Source organism: Pocillopora damicornis, chromosome 12 (genome assembly GCF_964200805.1).
Source record: "Pocillopora damicornis chromosome 12, jaPocDami1.2, whole genome shotgun sequence".
NCBI classification, from domain to species: Eukaryota; Metazoa; Cnidaria; class Anthozoa; order Scleractinia; family Pocilloporidae; genus Pocillopora; species Pocillopora damicornis.
Window position 1 is genome coordinate 5,426,810 of NC_142681.1, and position 18,120 is coordinate 5,444,929.

At 37.3% G+C, this 18,120-nt stretch overlaps 1 protein-coding gene across 2 annotated transcripts; it reads left to right on the plus strand.

Moving 5' to 3' along the window:
- The first annotated feature begins 516 nt into the window (after window positions 1-516).
- Window positions 517-17,438, plus strand: LOC113685016 (intraflagellar transport protein 22 homolog). Of its 2 annotated transcripts, XM_027202461.2 has the most exons (9): window positions 517-796; window positions 1,880-1,948; window positions 3,202-3,363; window positions 12,700-12,773; window positions 12,952-13,034; window positions 13,496-13,588; window positions 14,449-14,547; window positions 15,272-15,372; window positions 16,723-17,438. In XM_027202461.2, the coding sequence occupies exons 1-9, from the start codon at window positions 775-777 to the stop codon at window positions 16,872-16,874; spliced, it is 855 nt and encodes a 284-aa protein (XP_027058262.2). In that variant the 5' UTR covers window positions 517-774; the 3' UTR covers window positions 16,875-17,438. The 2 variants fall into 2 exon arrangements, with proteins under 2 accessions (XP_027058262.2, XP_027058259.2); XM_027202458.2 differs by lacking the exons at window positions 517-796; window positions 1,880-1,948; window positions 3,202-3,363 and adding an exon at window positions 6,781-7,031.
- The last annotated feature ends 682 nt before the right edge of the window (window positions 17,439-18,120 follow it).

The window sequence follows — 18,120 nt, forward strand, 5'->3', positions numbered from 1 at the left end:
GCGGCGTAAGCCTGGTGCTAAGAGGAACTCCCGCTGTAGAAACATCTGCAGGGCTCTGCAAGACTAATTTCACTCAGTTTTTGAAAGACAAAAGCTCGCGCAAGTTATTTCAACCGTTGCTAGTTGTTAGGATATGTCACGGGATATATGTATTGAAAAATCTTGATTCTTTTGTAGTTTATTACAGGTCATTAGGAAAAGAATTAAAAAAAAGTCAAGGCTGAATCATAATATTTGTCTGAAAGGAATATTATTATCACTTCCAGTCTTCAGTTTTGTTTACGTAACGTGTGAATTAATGAACAAATACTAATTTTTCTGCAAGAGATTATATATTTTGCTCTTGGAAATAATTCTTTAAATTTAAATATCAGTTTACCCGGTATCGCCGTGATGGTCGATTCAAGTCTACGAAATGATGGTCCTTAGATTATACGACGTTTTTTTTTTTTAACAAATAAGGCGGTTTGCGGAAATTAGATAGCCAATTTTAAATTGTCTTAATTAAAGATTTGCGCGCCCTAAGAATCTTGGAGCAAATCAGAAACGAAATGACAGCTTCTAAACATTAATTGCGGAAATCTCTGTGTTTTTCGGTTCTTCTCACGTCTGGTTTTCAAACAAATGTTCCAAAAACATAACTTCATGCAAATTACACATCCGTGCAGGAAAATATAAATAAATTCATCAGAGCGTTGGTAATCAGCTTCATTTTCAGCCAGTTTATTATTTGCAACTCTGTTCGTGACAAGCCTTTATTTTTCAAGATCGAGGATGTCACAGAATATACCGAACGGTAAGAGTTTTATTTCATTATTTTAATTTTCGTTGATCTTTTAATATCTTATGAATCCTACATCCTAGATCGGTGGGTAGCATCAAAACTGTAACAGTAACTGATAGCGCCCACTTCATTTAGTCAGTGATTAGCAATGCAAAAGTCTTTCAAAATGCACAAAGACATTTCCCACATGATCATGAAAACATTAGGCGATCCAAAACCTGATCCAAAACATTTGAGGCGCCTGAAGCCTAAACCGATAGCATCGTATTATACATTCAGCTGCATTTGAACATCCTTTGAGCTTACATATGTGAAAAGTCGGAGATTTCAAGGAGTCGCCAAGTTCCTAATCCACAGGAGGTTTTTTACTGTATGTTTAAACCTACGGCGGATTAAATCTATCTTAAAATTGAAATTGATAGGGAGACTCTAAAAGTGATAAAAGGAATTCTAGGCAGTTTTTTCTTGTCATTCGTCATTCGTCAGAATATCTTACTGACTGGCTTATATTGTGCCGGGCGTGAAGATAGTTAGCGATCAGTGATGACGAATGGACCAGATGCAGTGAGGTACGAACGTTATGACTTCGAGTCAGGCATTTTCTAGCGCGGCCCGATCTAGCTAAATAAATAAATATTTTACTGTATGGCCAACGTTCTATTTCTTTTTTCCTTTACTCTTGCATTCTGTAGCTCGCAGGTCCGTGTGCAGGACCGCGAGGCTTTTTATGGCCTTTCTCACGCCATTAAGGCCCTCGTTAAGAACCTTTAACGATGTTTTTAATTGAAGCCCGTGAGGCGCCTTGCGGAAAAATATTCAGTATTTTGTTCAGAAATCGTTTATAGTCTTGAATTTTGCTGTACACGTCGAACGTTTTCGTGAAACAGAGGATCGACCATAGCAGTTTTGTCGTGTTATAAGTTACTAGAGAAGTATTAGACCCGATTTCTCATCTCTGGCTCCAATATTCAAATTCTCTAAAAGTTTAAAAGACTTCTCAAATTTTTGGCGAAAAATTTACTTTGCTGGCTTCTTCAGATTTGATGGCATCTTATTTTTTTATTGCTTGCTCAACTTCCATTCGTTTTTAAACAGGGAGCGGTCCGTTCCATACAGAAGATCTCCCTCGACGCCGCAGAAGTAGCGGCACCTTTCCTGGAGCGGGTAAGTTAGAGTCCTTATAACACAGAAAACAAAATAGGAAAAAAAAATTATATAGGGCTGGTGTTCTCTGGTCCTGTCTGGTTCGGTCTGAACTAATTACAGTAAGGTGGCTCTTTGAGCTATGCAAATTTTTGCTTAATCACAAAAACTTTAAAAATGCGATTCACCAGATCTCGATAATTTGAATTCAAAACAAGTGCACGTGACAGGCTTCGAGCACGTGACGCGGGTGTTAATGAATCACACGATTTGTATCTGATTGGCTGAAAAAGTGGCAGGGATCGAGTCTATAGGGCAGTTTTAAGGCTCGATCAAAAGCATGCAGCATTTCAACGCAACCTCTTGCAACATTGTTGAATCTTGTTGTGAGATGTTGTGAAGGAGCTGACCAAACGAGCGCGACATCTTGCAACATCCAAAAGTGTTGCAACAAAATTTTGACCATTTTCAAACTTGATCCTACACCATCCACTCCATCCAATCCTACACCAACCACTAACCGGCGTTACCACCAGCGCCTTTGTTCGGAGGCTTGGCATATTAACTCCGCCCACGCTCCTTTAAATCGTGACGATGGCAGTTTGCTTCCTGACGCCAATTTACACCTCGTCAGAAAAAAGGCCGCTGATTAGCGATCATATAAAAGGACCTCTTGTTGCAGCGTTTAGATCACCCCTGATGAAGGCACTATACAGGAGTGTCGAAACCTTGGGTCTATGAATTGTAACTTCTTCGTTTACATTCATTAAATCTGTAAACCAGATCTGTCTAACCATCCAACATGTTGCAAGATGATGCTACCGGGTGGTCAAACGTATGCAACACGTTGCGCGCAACCATCTTGCAAGATGTTGCATTGAAATGTTGCGTGCGTTTGACCGGGCCTTAAAAGCACGGCTAGACAAGATCAAGGTTTCGACTGTCGACAGAGAATTTTCTGAAATCCGTGGATATAGATAGTAAAGGGGGTAAGTTTCTAAAGAAACGTGATGCTGCGTCGGTGGAGGAGTACAACATGATAATTTGGTTCTATTAACTGAGTTGATGATGTAAATTGGTCAACGTAACAAGTTTAAAAGCTTACCTTTCGAGCGTTAGCCCTACGCCATTCGCTCTGACGAAGGGTTAACGCTCGATACGTCAGCCTTTAAACTCCTTAGGGTGTCCAATTCACATTACCAACTCAGTTGGTCAAACCAAATTATCTCGTATTCAATAATTAGGAAGTGAGTCTTCTCCATTATTCATCTTAGGATCTTCAAATCGGCGACACTCAGCGTCAAGCAACCGAAGTCAAGAGGAAACTGCGCAGCGACGCCTGTCCGAGAGCAATCGACCTCACGACGGGCATCGGCGTTTATCTGAAGTTAGCCGAGTTAGTCACGAAGAACAACGAGTGAGAAAGAGATCAGAAGGTGAATGAAAAAATTTTTCAGCGGTAGGTACATGAAAGGCAAGCCACTAGAAACTGGGTTAAGGAGAGGGCTTTGAATTCTTGTCTCGCAGTTTGCTCTTGAGAAAGTATGTAAAGGTTAATTAAAATTCATTCAAATTTTTGCAAAATACCTCCTGTTGTTGTCATCGGCTGTAACTTAAGCCAGCTAAAAGACAGCTAACATGTTGGTAATTCGTTTTGCAATTACATCACGTCGGAAAAAAAGTCGTCTTACGATGTCGATGCTGTTGCGCTTTTCCCGTCAAAATAACGCGGGTTCGCGCGCATCCTGGAAATTCTCGCGCAACTTTAATTAATCTTTCATTTGCTTGTTACGTTTGTATCTCGCGCAACTTTAGCTGTTCTTTCGTTTGCTTGTTACGCTTTTATCTCGCCCAACTTTAATTGTTCTTTCATTTGCTTGTTACATTTTTATCTCGCGCAATTTTAGCTGTTCTTTCGTGTGATTCTTACGGTCGTATCTCGCGCAACATAAGTTGTACTTTCATTTGCTTGTTACGTTTTTATGTCGCACAACTTTAGCTTTTCTTTCATTTGCTTCTTACGTTTTTATCTCGCGCAACTTTAGCTGTTCTTTCGTTTGATTCTTACAGTCGTATCTCGCGCAACATAAGTTGTGCTTTCATTTGCTTGTTACGTTTGTATGTCGCGCAACTTTAGCTTTTCTTTCATTTGCTTGTTACGTTTGTATCTCGCGCAACTTTAGCTGTTATTTCGTTTGCTTGTTACGTTTGTATCTTGCGCAACTTTAGCTGTTCTTTCGTTTACTTGTTACGTTTGTATCTCGCGCAACCTTAGCTGTTCTTTCGTTCGCTTGTTACGTTTGTGTCTCGTGCAGCCTTAGCTGTTCTTTCGTTTGCTTGTTACATTTGTGTCTCGCGCAACCTTAGCTGTTCTTCCTTTTGCTTGTTACGTTTGTGTCTTGCATAACTTTAACTGTTCTTTTGTTTGCTTGTTACCTTTGTATCTTTCGCAACTTATGCTGTTCTTTCATTTGCTCGTTACGTTTGTGTCTCGCGCAACTTTGGCCGTTCTTTCATTTGCTTGTTACGTTTGTATCTCGTGCAACTTTAGCTGTTCTTTCGTTTGCTTGTTACGTTTATATCTCGCGCAACCTTAGCTGTTATTTTGTTTGCTTGTTACGTTTGTGTCTCACACAACTTTAGCTGTTCTTTCGTTTGCTTGTTACGTTTATATCTCGCGCAACCTTAGCTGTTCTTTCGTTTGCTTGTTACGTTTGTATCTCGCACAAATTTAGCTGTTCTTTCGTTTGCTTGTTACCTTTGTATCTCGCCCAACCTTGGCTGTTCTTTCGTTTGCTTGTTAAGTTTGTGTCTCGCACAACTTTAGCTGTTCTTTCGTTTGCTTGTTACCTTTGTATCTCGCGCAACCTTAGCTGTTCTTTCGTTTGCTTGTTACGTTTGTGTCTCGCATAACTTTAGCTGTTCTTTCGTTTGCTTGTTACCTTTGTATCTCGCGCAACCTTAGCTTTTCTTTCGTTTGCTTGATACGTTTGTGTCTCGCACAACTTTAGCTGTTCTTTCGTTTGCTTGTTACGTTTATATCTCGCGCAACCTTAGCTGTTCTTTCGTTTGCTTGTTACGTTTGTGTCTCGCACAACTTTTGCTGTTCTTTCGTTTGCTTGTTACGTTTGTATCTCGCGCAACTTATACTGTTCTTTCATTTGCTTGTTACGTTTGTATCTCGCGCAACTTTAGCTGTTCTCTTATTTACTTGTTACGTTTGTGTCTTGCACAACTTTAGCTGTTCTTTCATTTACTTGCTACGTTTGTGCCTCGTGCAACTTAAGCTGTTCTTTCGTTTGCTTGTAACGTTTATATCTCGCGCATCCTTAGCTGTTCTTTCGTTTGCTTGTTACGTTTGTGTCTCGCATAACTTTAGCTGTTCTTTCGTTTGCTTGTTACGTTTGTGTCTCGCGCAACCTTAGCTGTTCTTTCTTTCGCTTGTTACGTTTGTGTCTTGCACAACATCACCTGTTCTTTTGTTTGCTTGTTACGTTTGTATCTCGCGCAACTTATGCTGTTCTTTCATTTGCTTGTTACGTTTGTATCTCGCGCAACTTTAGCTTTTCTTTCATTTACTTGTTACGTTTGTATCACGTGCAACTTTAGCTGTTCTTTCATTTACCTGTTACGTTTGTGCTTCGCGTAACTTAAGCTGTGCTTTCATTCGCTTGTTACGTTTGTATCTCGCGCAACTTTAGCTGTACTTTCATTTGATTGTTACGTTTGTATGTCGGGCAACTTTAGCTGTTCTTTCGTTTGCTTGTTATGTTTGTATCTCGCACAACTTTAGCTGTTCTTTCGTTTGCTTGTTACGTTGGTATCTCGCGTAACTTTAGCTGTACTTTCGTTTGCTTGTTACGTTTGTATCTCGCGTAACTTTAGCTGTTCTTTCGTTTGCTTGTTACGTTTGTATCTCGCACAACTTTAGCTGTTCTTTCATTTGCTTGCTACGTTTGTATCTCGCACAACTTATACTGTTCTTTCATTTGCTTATTACTTCTGTATCTTGCACAAATTTGGCAGTTCTTTTACTCTTTGCTACGTTTGTATCTCGCGCAACTTTAACTGTTCTTTCATATGGTTGTTAGACTTGTATCTTGCACAAATTCAGCTGTCCTTCCAATTGATTGTTATGATTATACCCGGGAAACTTTAGCTTTCCTTTCATTTGATAGTTGCCTTACTTTCTCGCGCAACTTTAGCTGTCCTTTCATTTGATTGTTACGCTTGTATCTCGCGCAACTTTAGCTGCCCTTTCATTTGATTGTTACACTTGTCTCTCGCGCAAATTTAGCTGGCTTTTCTTTGATTGTTACGTTTTAACTCGCACAACTTTAGCTGTCTTTTCATTTCATTGTTTTATTTGTGCGCCCCCTGCAACTTAGGCTCCCGTTTCTTGTGATTGTTACGTATCTCACGCAAGTTTAGTTTCCTTTTATAGTTACCTTTGTGTTTTTATTTGAGAAGTATATTCTATATCCCTGTGCAAATCAATCAATCTTCAGACCGCTTTAATCTTATCGATGATTTTTGCTAGTATGGGATATTTTTAATTTTCAAAGCTGTATTCAGTTTTTCCCCATTCGGATAGAAAAGAGTTGAACGTTTTGTTTAACCGACGAGGACGATATATCGTCATTTTTCGTATAAATAAGAGAATAAACATCATTTCGGTACGAAAAGGGAGAACTTCTATTGGCTAAGTTTTGTGATATCAATACGGTTTTCAAACAAACGCTTGACACTGACAAATAGAACTGATAAACTGTTGTAAACAGGGACGGATGTCACCAGTCATCAGCCGGTAGCGGAAGACTATCACAACAAAGCTGAATACGTTTGATTAAATTAAATTTACCAACTTGAGACACAAACGTCAAAGCCGTCTTTGTAGAGCTCGCTTATTGAATATTCAATAACAAATGGTGCTTAGTTTCGATCTGTAAGATTTTTGTTTTCGTCATGTCGACAAAACCCATCGAAAACAGTGCCCGTGATCTGAAACCAAAACACAATCGATCGGCTGCAAGTAACCGTTCGCCGACTCCAGAAAGGCGCTCCAGACGAAATGCTAAAGGAGACAAAGATACAAGCAATATAAGTAAGTAATATGTTCTTTGTCATGGACTTTCGTAAAATTGTCGAACTGGTCGTTTCAATTCGATACCTATTGACTGCAGAAGAGGGAAACTAAAGAATCAACGATTGACTTTCTGAATAACAAAAAATTCCAAAAATCAAATTTAAAGACCAACTTAAGGAAGGATCCATAATGTTATTGCCAGACAGGTTCATAGGACTTCATTTTGACATCACCTCAACAGTAATTGATAAACGCTAAATGATTTCAGATCCATCTGAGAAATAAAAATCACAGCATCTAAAATGGAAATTGAATAACAGACGCATAGGATAAACTGTGCTTTTCCAGAGAGTTTTAATTCTTAACAACAAACTTGAATTAACCACCTGACTTTGGTAATTAAAAACACCCTCTTTGAAAAATTCATTGCTCTTGGCCGGTTTTTTTTTTGTTGCAACAAATTTGCATTTTGTAGATTTGGTTATAAACAGAGCTACATTGAAGTCGTTCAATCCACAGCAGACTCCGTAAAGCTATCTAAAATGAGATATGCTTCTCAACGTTTTTTTTTTTCGTGAATGAAAACAATCGTTTGAAAGAAAAGGAAAAAAAAACAATGTAAATGTTATCGAATTAACAACACCATGTATATGGAACCTCTTCATGCGTAATCAAACTAGAAAGAAAACGAGTCAGTCCGGCAAAGCATGAAGTAATTGTCAATATTTCAACGAATAAATGTGTTGCGAAACAAAACAATTATTCCATAGGCTTACGAACATTGATTCAGTTTTCAAACTTAATGAGGCTAGCCGATATGATATTATCAAAAGTTAATCAATTCTGCAGCCTTCCCAGGTGGAAACTCAAAAGATGTCAGTTTGACATTATGGCTGCGCAATGAATAAATAAGCTTCAAGCTTAGGCATCTATGACAACGCAAGTCGCAATTTAAGTATGGACTTCTTTAGAATAATATATTTTTTTCTTTATTTCCTACTCTCGTGATAAGACGGAAAAACATCTTTCTGTATTTACTACAACATTGAAAATTACCCGTGAAGCTCGTGGGTCTCAAATCCGGACGATTAGGGAAGCAAACGCACGAGAGGTCTTTCGAGATCTTTCACGCTCCTATCGCACGCACGCTCGGGGACTTCGCCGTTCGAGCCGGGTTTTGCGACGAAGTATCGATGCAGACTCCTTTAGTACCCAACCCCTCGCCCAGGCCTTGGAGAATCATCCTGTCTGTCTCTCATGCTTTGACCTCTTCCCACGTTTGTCTCCAACACAGCTTTCTGTAGAAACGAAAGAGGAGCAACCAAGACAAAAATTCTAGAGATTTTCGTGGTATTTTTAAACATATCGTTCGAAATACCTCAAAACAGGAGCCCATAAGTAATGGGCTCCTGCTTGATAAAAACTTTCTCGATATTCATTCTGGAACATCCTTTTAAATCAAACGAAAGATGGCTAAACCTTTTGAGAGTTCAAATCAGAACTTTTTGTCCCACATAAATTACAAGTGAATTATTTAAACAGCTCTCTTTTCAAAAAAATTTCCCGATAATTAAATATTGTCAAATTCTATTGGTCAGTTTCTAAGCAATTGCTTTAACAACCGGAAACATGACCGTCTAGGGGACTGGTTCGAAATTTGTCGCATAGCGTATTCGAGCCGATTAAAAAAAAAAGCCTCATTTAAAATGTAAATTTACAGCAGTGTGGACTTTCGGTACTTATCATTAACACAAGGAAATTAGATTGCTTTGTTGAATCGCCTTCTTACGACTTTTATTTTTCATTTTTCATACTTAATACCGCCCCCGAGACTTAGTAGACTTAGCGACAGCTGTCACTGTCTTCAGTGAGGGGTTCTTATCAACAATTCCCAATAGTAAATATAGATACCCGACGAAGTCTTCTCTGAGAGCGATAGCAGATGTCATTTTCACCCTGCGGGTTTTTAACAACCACAGAATATCCCCTCTACCGTATCAATATAATTTCATGTTCGTATTTAAGTGCAGTTGTAGCACTTTGGTCGTTGTTTTGTGTGATCTGTTGTTTCTCGCGCATCGAACTTAAAGATGAGTTTGAGTGGGATGTATAACGGAACCCCAGGAGGAGGTAAGCGTCTGAGTCCTGTTTAAAATGGAAGTTTTCTTTTTAACACGAGACTCGCACTATTACTCCGAATATCATTGGCTTTGTTAAAGATAGGAAAAATATTACAGGAAATTTTGAAATAGCTTCAATTTTTTTTTGTTAAGATATTTCTGTTATTTCCTTTTTTTATATCCACCCGCAACTGAATACTGAAATTACTTTAATTACATCACAACGCGCTGATATATCGCCAGCGAAGATAAATTCACTTAAAAAAACGCGATAGAACCCGTATATTCTATCAGCGGCGTTTTTGTTTCATCAGTTTATTAAGCTAGTGAAGGTAGCGGCTCAACATTTAATCACAATGCTAACAGCGCCTTAAATTGTGGCCTATTTTATATCCGTAACTTCAAAGTGCGATTCGAGAATTTTAACGGCTTTTGATGATTTAAGTTGTACGCAGTGGGAAAAATTATCTGGCTATGAATTGACGTAGTTTGAGACCAATATCCTGCAAAGTATGAACCGTATGATCAGGTTTTGAAAGCGAGAATAGAACTTGCATAGTTCCCTTTTGTTTTCAAAGGAGAATCACCATTTCTACTGCGAACAATAATCAGAATTGTTTTCTTTCATAAATTACTGAGTTGCCTGTTGCCAAGCGACAGACGTCACAACTCACGTCGTATCCGAAGGTGGAGTCCTTCCGATTTTTCGTCACTTGTTAATTAAGATCGGGAAATCTCCGAGCGTTTTACGAAGAATCAGGCGCGAGTGTCTGCGCCCTCGACTGCATAAGTGTAAACTTTCTTGAATTTTTTTCTGTCAGTCTAACGGGCCATTTGAAGTAGCCACTCAGAACTTATTTGATTTTCACAGAGTATTTTTGTCGTCTCGCAAGCATGGGGTAAGAAGCTGCGGACGTTTGCTCATTCATTATTAAAAATTTCCTGTCAGGTCCCATATCAAGCTTTAGCTTTTCACCGGCCCGTTAAAAAAAAATCGATCACTGACACCAGCAATCTTATCCAGAATTATCGTAATCGATCTGCTCAATCTTCCAATAACTTTTGTGACAAGGAAATGTCAGGCACGACTTTGTCGAGGTCCTCTGCTGGGCGTCCAACAAATCGAAGGCGAAAGAAAACAGGTACTCGGAAGCAGATTGTTGTTTTTTCTGATTGAAGTATCTTAAGATGGTAAAATTCAAGTGGTAAAATGTTTTCAATTACTGAAACAATTTGAAATTGTGGAATCTTCTTTTAAAATCAGGCTAAGAATTGATTTAGATTTGTCAAGCGCTTAATCGAGAACAAAGGTATTTATGAAAAGCTTTTCTGTTTATAGATGATACAGTACTCTCTAACAGCGCATCGAAAAGCTAGAGAAACATGAACAAATTCAATAGTAGCTGATCTTTCTGAGAATTCTGTGAAAACTGTTCGAGCGAAATGACACATTTTTAATTTTTTAGTGGAAAGAAATTAAATTAGTCGCTTAATTTAAATTAGTCGCTTATGCATACAGTTTCGACGCACCTTCTCATAATCAATTTGGTATTTTCTGTTTATAAAATATTGCTAGCTAATCAAACCGTTCACTTTGCAAGTCCACAGCATCTTAATCATTAATTTCAATTCGCAAGGTTACCACGTTTTGTGAATCGAAGTATTCCCGTATCCTTCATGATACAAACAACCCTGGTTAATCAACGAAACTTAGATCGAAATTAGGAATGATTATATGTATATCTATCTGTTTTTTCATTGGAATTACATCGGAAAAAGCACAAGTTGCCGCCGGTTTCCAGACATTTTAAAACTTTAAAAAGTCAAAACAGCTAAAAATTGCAAAATTTGAAAAAAATACGAAAATACAAAAAATAAAAATTAAAGGAAACAAAGGAATTAGCATAACTAGACTTTTCAAATAGGGGTTGTTATGTAAATTTCCAGATTCAAACCCTGGTGGCCCGTTTCTCGAAAGTCCCGGTAAATAAACAGGTCTGAAGTTGTATTTTAGAATCAAAATTTAAAGAATAGAGAAGCAGGTACTGGGTCCTTGACAAGTCCATTTTGTCTCTTTAGCTGATACTTTCATTTCATAATTTTCAAAACTTTTCAAGTCCCCATCTTGAATGATGGGGGTTTGAAAAGTTTGAAAAGGTTTGAACAGAACGGCATTCAGGGCCCGATAAATTACCGGGACCTTCGAGAAACGGGCCCCAGTATTGTGATTCAGCTCCTGCTTCATCGCACAGACTTCTCAAAAAGGGAAAATTATTCACTCGTCATATAATTTGTTGTAGAATCGTTTAATAATTGTCCTATCTATAATTGAGTTGTTGAAGCTTTTTTGTCTTACAGAGTACCTACTTAAAACTTAAATTTTATTCGCAGCTGCAGCATCGTAGGCAGATGATTTTCGCTGGTTTTCCATGCATTGTATTAGTTGTTTACAAAATGAGAGCAAATTCTCTCTTAAACTTTGATTTTTTATACAGCCATGTAACGATTTGTCTCTGTCATATGCACGTATGTTAAATTATTGTTCTATTAGACAGGCGTCTCTAAGAAGCAGTGTTTCGCGTTTTTTCTCATGCTCTAACGGTTATCGTATCAGACATTCCAACCCTCCCGATTTGATCGGGAGTCTCCCGATTTGATGTGTTGCCTCCCGCTCTCCCGATTTTTATCAGGTTCTCCCGATTTATCATAAAATTCTGAAAACAAGGAAAAAATTGCTTATGTTATAAGTATTTTTTGCGATCTGAGTGTAAAACGTTACTTTGCTGTTGTTAATCCATCTTTTCAGAATCTAAGACCTTAAAGAAAACCACAGAAATGATGTCAACATGCTGGAAATGCCACTTGAGAGAAACTAAATTTGCAAAATTTCCTGGGGGGGGGGGGGGCCATGCCCCCAGACCCCCCTAGAAGCTCGCGCCGTTGGCGCTCATCTTAGCGCCTTCGGCACTAAAAGAGTCTCCCTATTTCTCCTCAAAAGGGGTTGGAATGTCTGTCGTATGGTCACCAAAAATTAATCGTTGTAACGAAAAAAACTTATTTGTTAGATATTTATTATTAATGAGGGAAAAAAAAGGATTATTTTCTGTGGACTCACAGTGGTGAGCCCCCAGTGGTCAAAAAATGGACGAGTCGCTTAGTGGCGGAGAAAAGTCTTGAAAAAAAGATTTTTTCCTCATGACTCGCTTTGTTAAAATCAAATCAACTAAGAAAAACTTATTGAACCCCCTGAGCAAGGATATGTAACTATGTTAGGAATCAAGCGAAATTCATATCATCCTTAATCCGTTAAGAGGACGTTTCTTGGGAATCATTTTACCGCCTAAAAGTTAAAGAGAATTTTGGTAAAATTCATGTGTAGCAAAACGAAAAGAAAACACTGAGATTCAAAGCCTTTATAAACGTCCTTTAAGCTGTTAAAGGATACTTCTCAAAAAGATACGCGATGTAAGATTTCTTGTTTTCGTTTTAGCGATCATACAATATTTGCCAGGCGTTCCTAACGTAAGCTTGACTCTCCCCAATCCTCTCATATTCACTCTTTGTAGATCGAAGAACCAAGAGGGAGACTGTTTATCTCGGAATGTTTAGGGCAAAAATTCTAGTTTTGGGACCTTGCGAGGTAAGTTTCTTTGATTTAAAAGCTTTTCTCTTCTACGGAATTTTGACATTACACATTTTTATTTGCAGTTTGGTATACGTTGGAACGGAAGAAATGGCTCTAATTATTAAGTTCAGTTTAACGACAGCTGTATTGTTGTCGCTCGTGCTAAATATTTCATTTTCATGTCATTTTGCAGAGTGGTAAAAGCGTTATTGCGAATTTTCTTTCTGATGCTACGGAAACATCAGGAGGAGAGTATCATCCAACACAAGGGGTCAGGTAAATGTCGATCACAAAACATTTTCCAAGTCGTGGGTATCTTGAATTCATGCATGTTTTTACGTCTTCATGGAAACCGTAACCATAGATCCACGTTTCTCAATTTTCGGCCCCTTTAATCTTAGAGGTGATTAATACGTAATTTCGTTCTGTAAGTTCATGTAAACAGGTTATAATAATAGATAGGGTTATCATTTGGAGGGTGTTATTTTGGAATAAGACCTATTTCTCCCGTTTAATTGACCGTGAAAAGTAAGGCAGTAAGTAGAGAGAATTACTATTTGGATCTTGATACGTAAAAGTTTAAAAACAATCTGATTAACACTCAGTTTCTCCTTTGAATGGACAGAATACCAAAATTTGTATGCAATGGTACAGAAATATCTCCTGTCAAAACATAGGTCCCTGTTTCTCAATTTATAAAATCCAAAGAAGAATACATTTTTCTTTTGAATGGACAGGATACTAGAGTTTGAAAGCAATGGCATCGAAATATCTCCTGGTAAAACTGCTAATTGTGAGGTAGAGTTGTGGGATTGCAGCGGAAATCACAAGTAAGCCCTGATATTTTAATATTCACTATAGTTGGTTTTTTTTTTGCATGTGTAATTTAAAAAGCACACATTAAGTTGCATTACCCAAAGGTGGGACAAAATCAGGGTGCTTTTACCTAAGAGAATTTCTTATAGTGTTTGTTAGCAATTTCTATATGTAATTCATTCAGTATGATGATAAGCAGTGTTCTCTGTTGTCCTGGCATGGGAACCAAGCAGATTAGACATGTTCTTTGTGGCATCATTCTATAGAAACAAGGGATTGGCAATGGTAGTTAGACTAGTTTTTGATTGAGTGTTGAAAAAAGTCAGAGATTGCTATGGTTTTGTTTTACTATGCTCTTTGACTGGTCCTGGAAATTTGTGCCACTTTCTTGACCAATGAGATAAAACTAAGATCTATCATGTCCTATTTACTTGAGTTTTCCTGCACCTGACACTGTTTGGATGTTTTTACTTTGAGTTCTAAGTGGCTCCTTGTGGTATTCTCTCATCATCTAATTGGCTTTTGTGATCGCTTTGGTTTTGTTAGTATGACACTCAGTTGAAAAGTGTTCTATCAGCCATTTGGCTATAACCTACCCCAACATGTGTTTTGGATGTTCAGTAGCAAGAAATATAGCATTCTATTCCATCATTGCCTGCAATTTTTTTTATCTTTCTGTAGCTTCTAATTTGAGAGTGATCGTATTATTATTAAAACCATGTATAGTTGCTATGTAAAATGACAGAGAGAGGTAAAATTACTTTTTTTTCAAAGAGTGTTATTAGGAATCCTTTCTTGTTGTTCTCTAAGTATGATGTGGGTATATTTCAACCCAATTTGCTGTATGTTAAATGTAGCATTTTGCCTATTTAAGGTTTTCTACTTGTTGGGCAGCTTTCCAAAAGGACACAAATGGTGTTCTAATCATTTACAATCCTGATCAGTCCAGCCATGACAAGGAACTCGAGACTTGGTAAGGTAGAACTTAGAGCATGATATATGTATGCTATGTTCCCTCTTGTTTGTTTTGAGCTTAACCTGTTAATCCCTAAGAGTGATTAGCATCTAATTTCTCCTCACAATATCACACCTGAATTGCACATGAAGGTCACAAGAATAAGGAAAATGATCACTAGCCAAAAGAGCTATTTATTGTTAAGTAAATTCTCCTCGTCAACACCTTAGGAATTGTATATAGAACAGTATGGAGAATTTGCAAACTGGTGTCAGGGTGCAAAGGGTTAACCCAGAAGTGATTAACTTGTAATTTCTCCCTATTATATCCTTACATTATCAAACAAACAGGTAATGAGAATACTCAATCTAATAGGGTAGAAATTGTTAGTACATTATCCTGACTTAACATCAAATTATTGCAACTGGTTTATATGGAAATATGTAGCAACTAGAGGGGACAATTAAAAATCAGTTCTTGGGAGTTAAAGGTTTAAAAGACCTTGTATAGGAAATGCAATAATCTTATAATTTGTATGCAAGAATCCAGACTGGCTTTTGCTGGTTTGAGCCCAGGTTAGGTCAATTTTGTTGCATTCTTGGACATAATACTTCATAGAGCATCTCTCCACCCAGAGCTGGGTTTCTTCATGCACTTTTAGCTTTGTTTGAACTATAAAGCTGAGGAGAATAAACAAGAAGTTAGAATTTGCAAATAATTATGGAAACCTCTTGTTTTTAAGGTACACACAATTTGTGCAAAGTCAAGGACTCAAGGATTCACAGTGTATAGTGTTTGCTCATCGCCGACCATCTGCTGCTGATACAACAAGATCACAAATACGTAAGATAGCATTTTATTTATTTAGATATTGATAGTCTCAAAAAGAGGTTGGCTTTTGACTCAACCTGGCCAAGGTCCTTGAGGCTTTGTGGGTAACATCACCAAAATAAATCTTTGTCACAAAACATGATGAATATAGTGGGTAAGTTTCTTAAGAAATTGTGATGCAAGGGTACAGCATAATTTTTTTCCAACTGAGTTGTTAGTGTGAGTTGGCCTCTGTAAGGAAATTCTGAAGCTGACATTTCAAATGTTAGCCCTTCCTCAGAGCTCTGACGAAGGGCTACCGGTAATGCTAAAATCGTCTGCAGCTTTAGTAACTCTTTATGGAGACATTCACATTATCAACTCAGTTGATAAAACCAAATTGTTATCAATTTGTTGTCACAATTTTCTATTTACCTCACTCCTGTGTTTATCAAGGAAGAGATAGCAACAACTTGTTTGGGAAACTTATCAAACTGTAAGCCACTTGCTCTGATAAAAGATTAATGCTCAAAACAAGAGCTTTAAAACTCTCAATAGTGGCCAAATTGCGTTATCAATTCAGTTGATTAGATAAAACCAAATTATCTTGTTATTTCCCTTGCCAACACAGCTGCACAGTTTCTAAAGTAACTTGTCCCCTGTAAGCCAGGTAACTTGGTATGACTATTATCCCTTATACACCTTGTTGCTTCATGCCAAATTGGACTTAACTCCTGGAGTTGTGAGTAGAAATACACCTGGCAGTGTCACACAGTGATCATGATAAGTAATGCAAATAGGACTGATTGGAGTCCAATTTGGTGTGTAATCTTACAGTCAAGTGACTAACAAAATTGGATGACTGTGAATTGGGAGTTCGATTAGTTAATCACAATGGATGGCATGAATTCTTGTTACCAATTAATTGAAACTATGGCAAAATTTCAAAAAGAAATTATACATTTGTTGTATTATATTTTCATTTAAAAAAACAACAACAACAGATAACTCAGTAAAATGCATGACAACAGCACACACATGATGCATACTGTCCATGTACACAGGTGTGACATGTCAACTCAGTCCTATTACACTGCCCAATTACAAGTATGAGATGTACACTGTCCTATTAGTGTTGAAATCAGGCTGGTGATAACTAATCACATTTGAGAATTTTGTTATAGCTTTGATTAACTTTATAGTACTGTTGTGAATAAGTGCAAGTGATATGAAATACCAGTTGCTTTGATTGCATTACTTTAGCATAGCCCCAACTAGAAAACCTGGCATTATTTTCTAGAGTTGATGCACAACATCACAAATTAAACTGCGTCATTGATTTATTTATACTCATTTTTGGATCAATTTTTTTCCTTTGCATAGCATCTGTACTCTCTAGAGTAACCTGTATACAGACAAATCTGGATGAAGAACCAGAAACAGTCAGAGAAGAATTTCACAACTTCCTTGCAAAGGTTATCAGCAACTGGACTGACAAACGAGATCAGGAAGAACTAAGTATAATGAACACATGAAGCTGTTTATTGTCAGAGGAACCAAGAGTTTTTCATCTTATGTACAGAATAGAGATTTTTATTTCTTTTTTTGGTGACTGGTCATTATCTATTTTCCATTGAGCAAGGTCATTTGGCAACTTAAAACAACTTTGGTACTTTCTTTAGTTGAAAACTTCATGAACTGACAGATGCTAAGGGTAGTAGATAGATTGAGCAGGAACAGTCCCTCAAGATCTTTTTTTTTTGTTATGTTTTTTATTGCAGCCAGTTTTCATCTAAGGTCTCTAAAATGTCTTTATTTATAAACTCTGTGACTCCTTACGCCTTTTGAAAACAGTGCCAAATTCTTAAGGTTACTGTACAAATAAGTGAAGAAGTTAGATCTATGTGATGAAGAAGTTAAAAGTGTTTCAAACTTCTACTCTAACGATATTAATTGATTACCACTGTATGCCCCAAATTTGCCATTTACAATCTGATTTAATGATAACATTGAGGCTCTTGTAAAATAGTTTCTAGAAACTGTAAATATTTTTTCAATATGTCATGATTTAAGTTATTATTAAATAACGCGTTTGAAAGTTGTTAGCTGTTATCCTTCATTTTTAGTGCTCAGTCTTTTCATTTCGCGTCCATCTTGTCGGTATAAGGATTGTAGTCACATGTCTTTTGATTAAAAAAAAAAAATAATAAACGAAGCGAAGCAAAGCGGTAAAAGACGATTGTGACTGAAACGCGCTGCTTCTACACTAGACTCTAACAGACGCAGAAGTAATCTGAACTAACGAAAAAATAACTAAACAAGCCAAAATATACAAAATTCAAAATAAAAGCTTATGAAACAAAAGAAGCACTCAATATGAGACTAATTAACAAAAGCAACAAGAACACAAATTCTAAACTAATCAGTAAACGACAATCACAACCAAAGACAATTTTGTAATCTTGGTGCCTGAAAGTTAGCAAACCAAAAAGGTTTGTTCTCATAGAATTAAAATTCAGTTATGATAAGGAAGCAAAAGTGTAAGTTTAAGAGAAATTCACTGAGAAGTGTCGCTGAACACTGTTCATACACCTTTTATGAACAGAGCTAATTCTGCTACAGGTAAGAGAGAATATGTTGATGAAGACATCTTTGCCCATGTAAAAGGTCATGTAGATGACATGATGATAATTCTTCCTAATCCTGTCTTTTAAAAGTTTATTCCGAACGTAATGTAAGGTAAGTCAAACAAATGGAAAAAGCAACAAAAAACTTGCACTT

Excerpts from the sequence above, each read along its gene's own strand:
- LOC113685016 (XM_027202461.2), top strand. The coding sequence starts at position 775 with ATGTCACAGAATATACCGAACG. Across the intron at positions 1,949-3,201 it reads CGGCACCTTTCCTGGAGCGG|GATCTTCAAATCGGCGACAC; the intron begins GTAAGTTAGAGT and ends TATTCATCTTAG. Across the intron at positions 15,373-16,722 it reads TACAACAAGATCACAAATAC|CATCTGTACTCTCTAGAGTA; the intron begins GTAAGATAGCAT and ends TCCTTTGCATAG.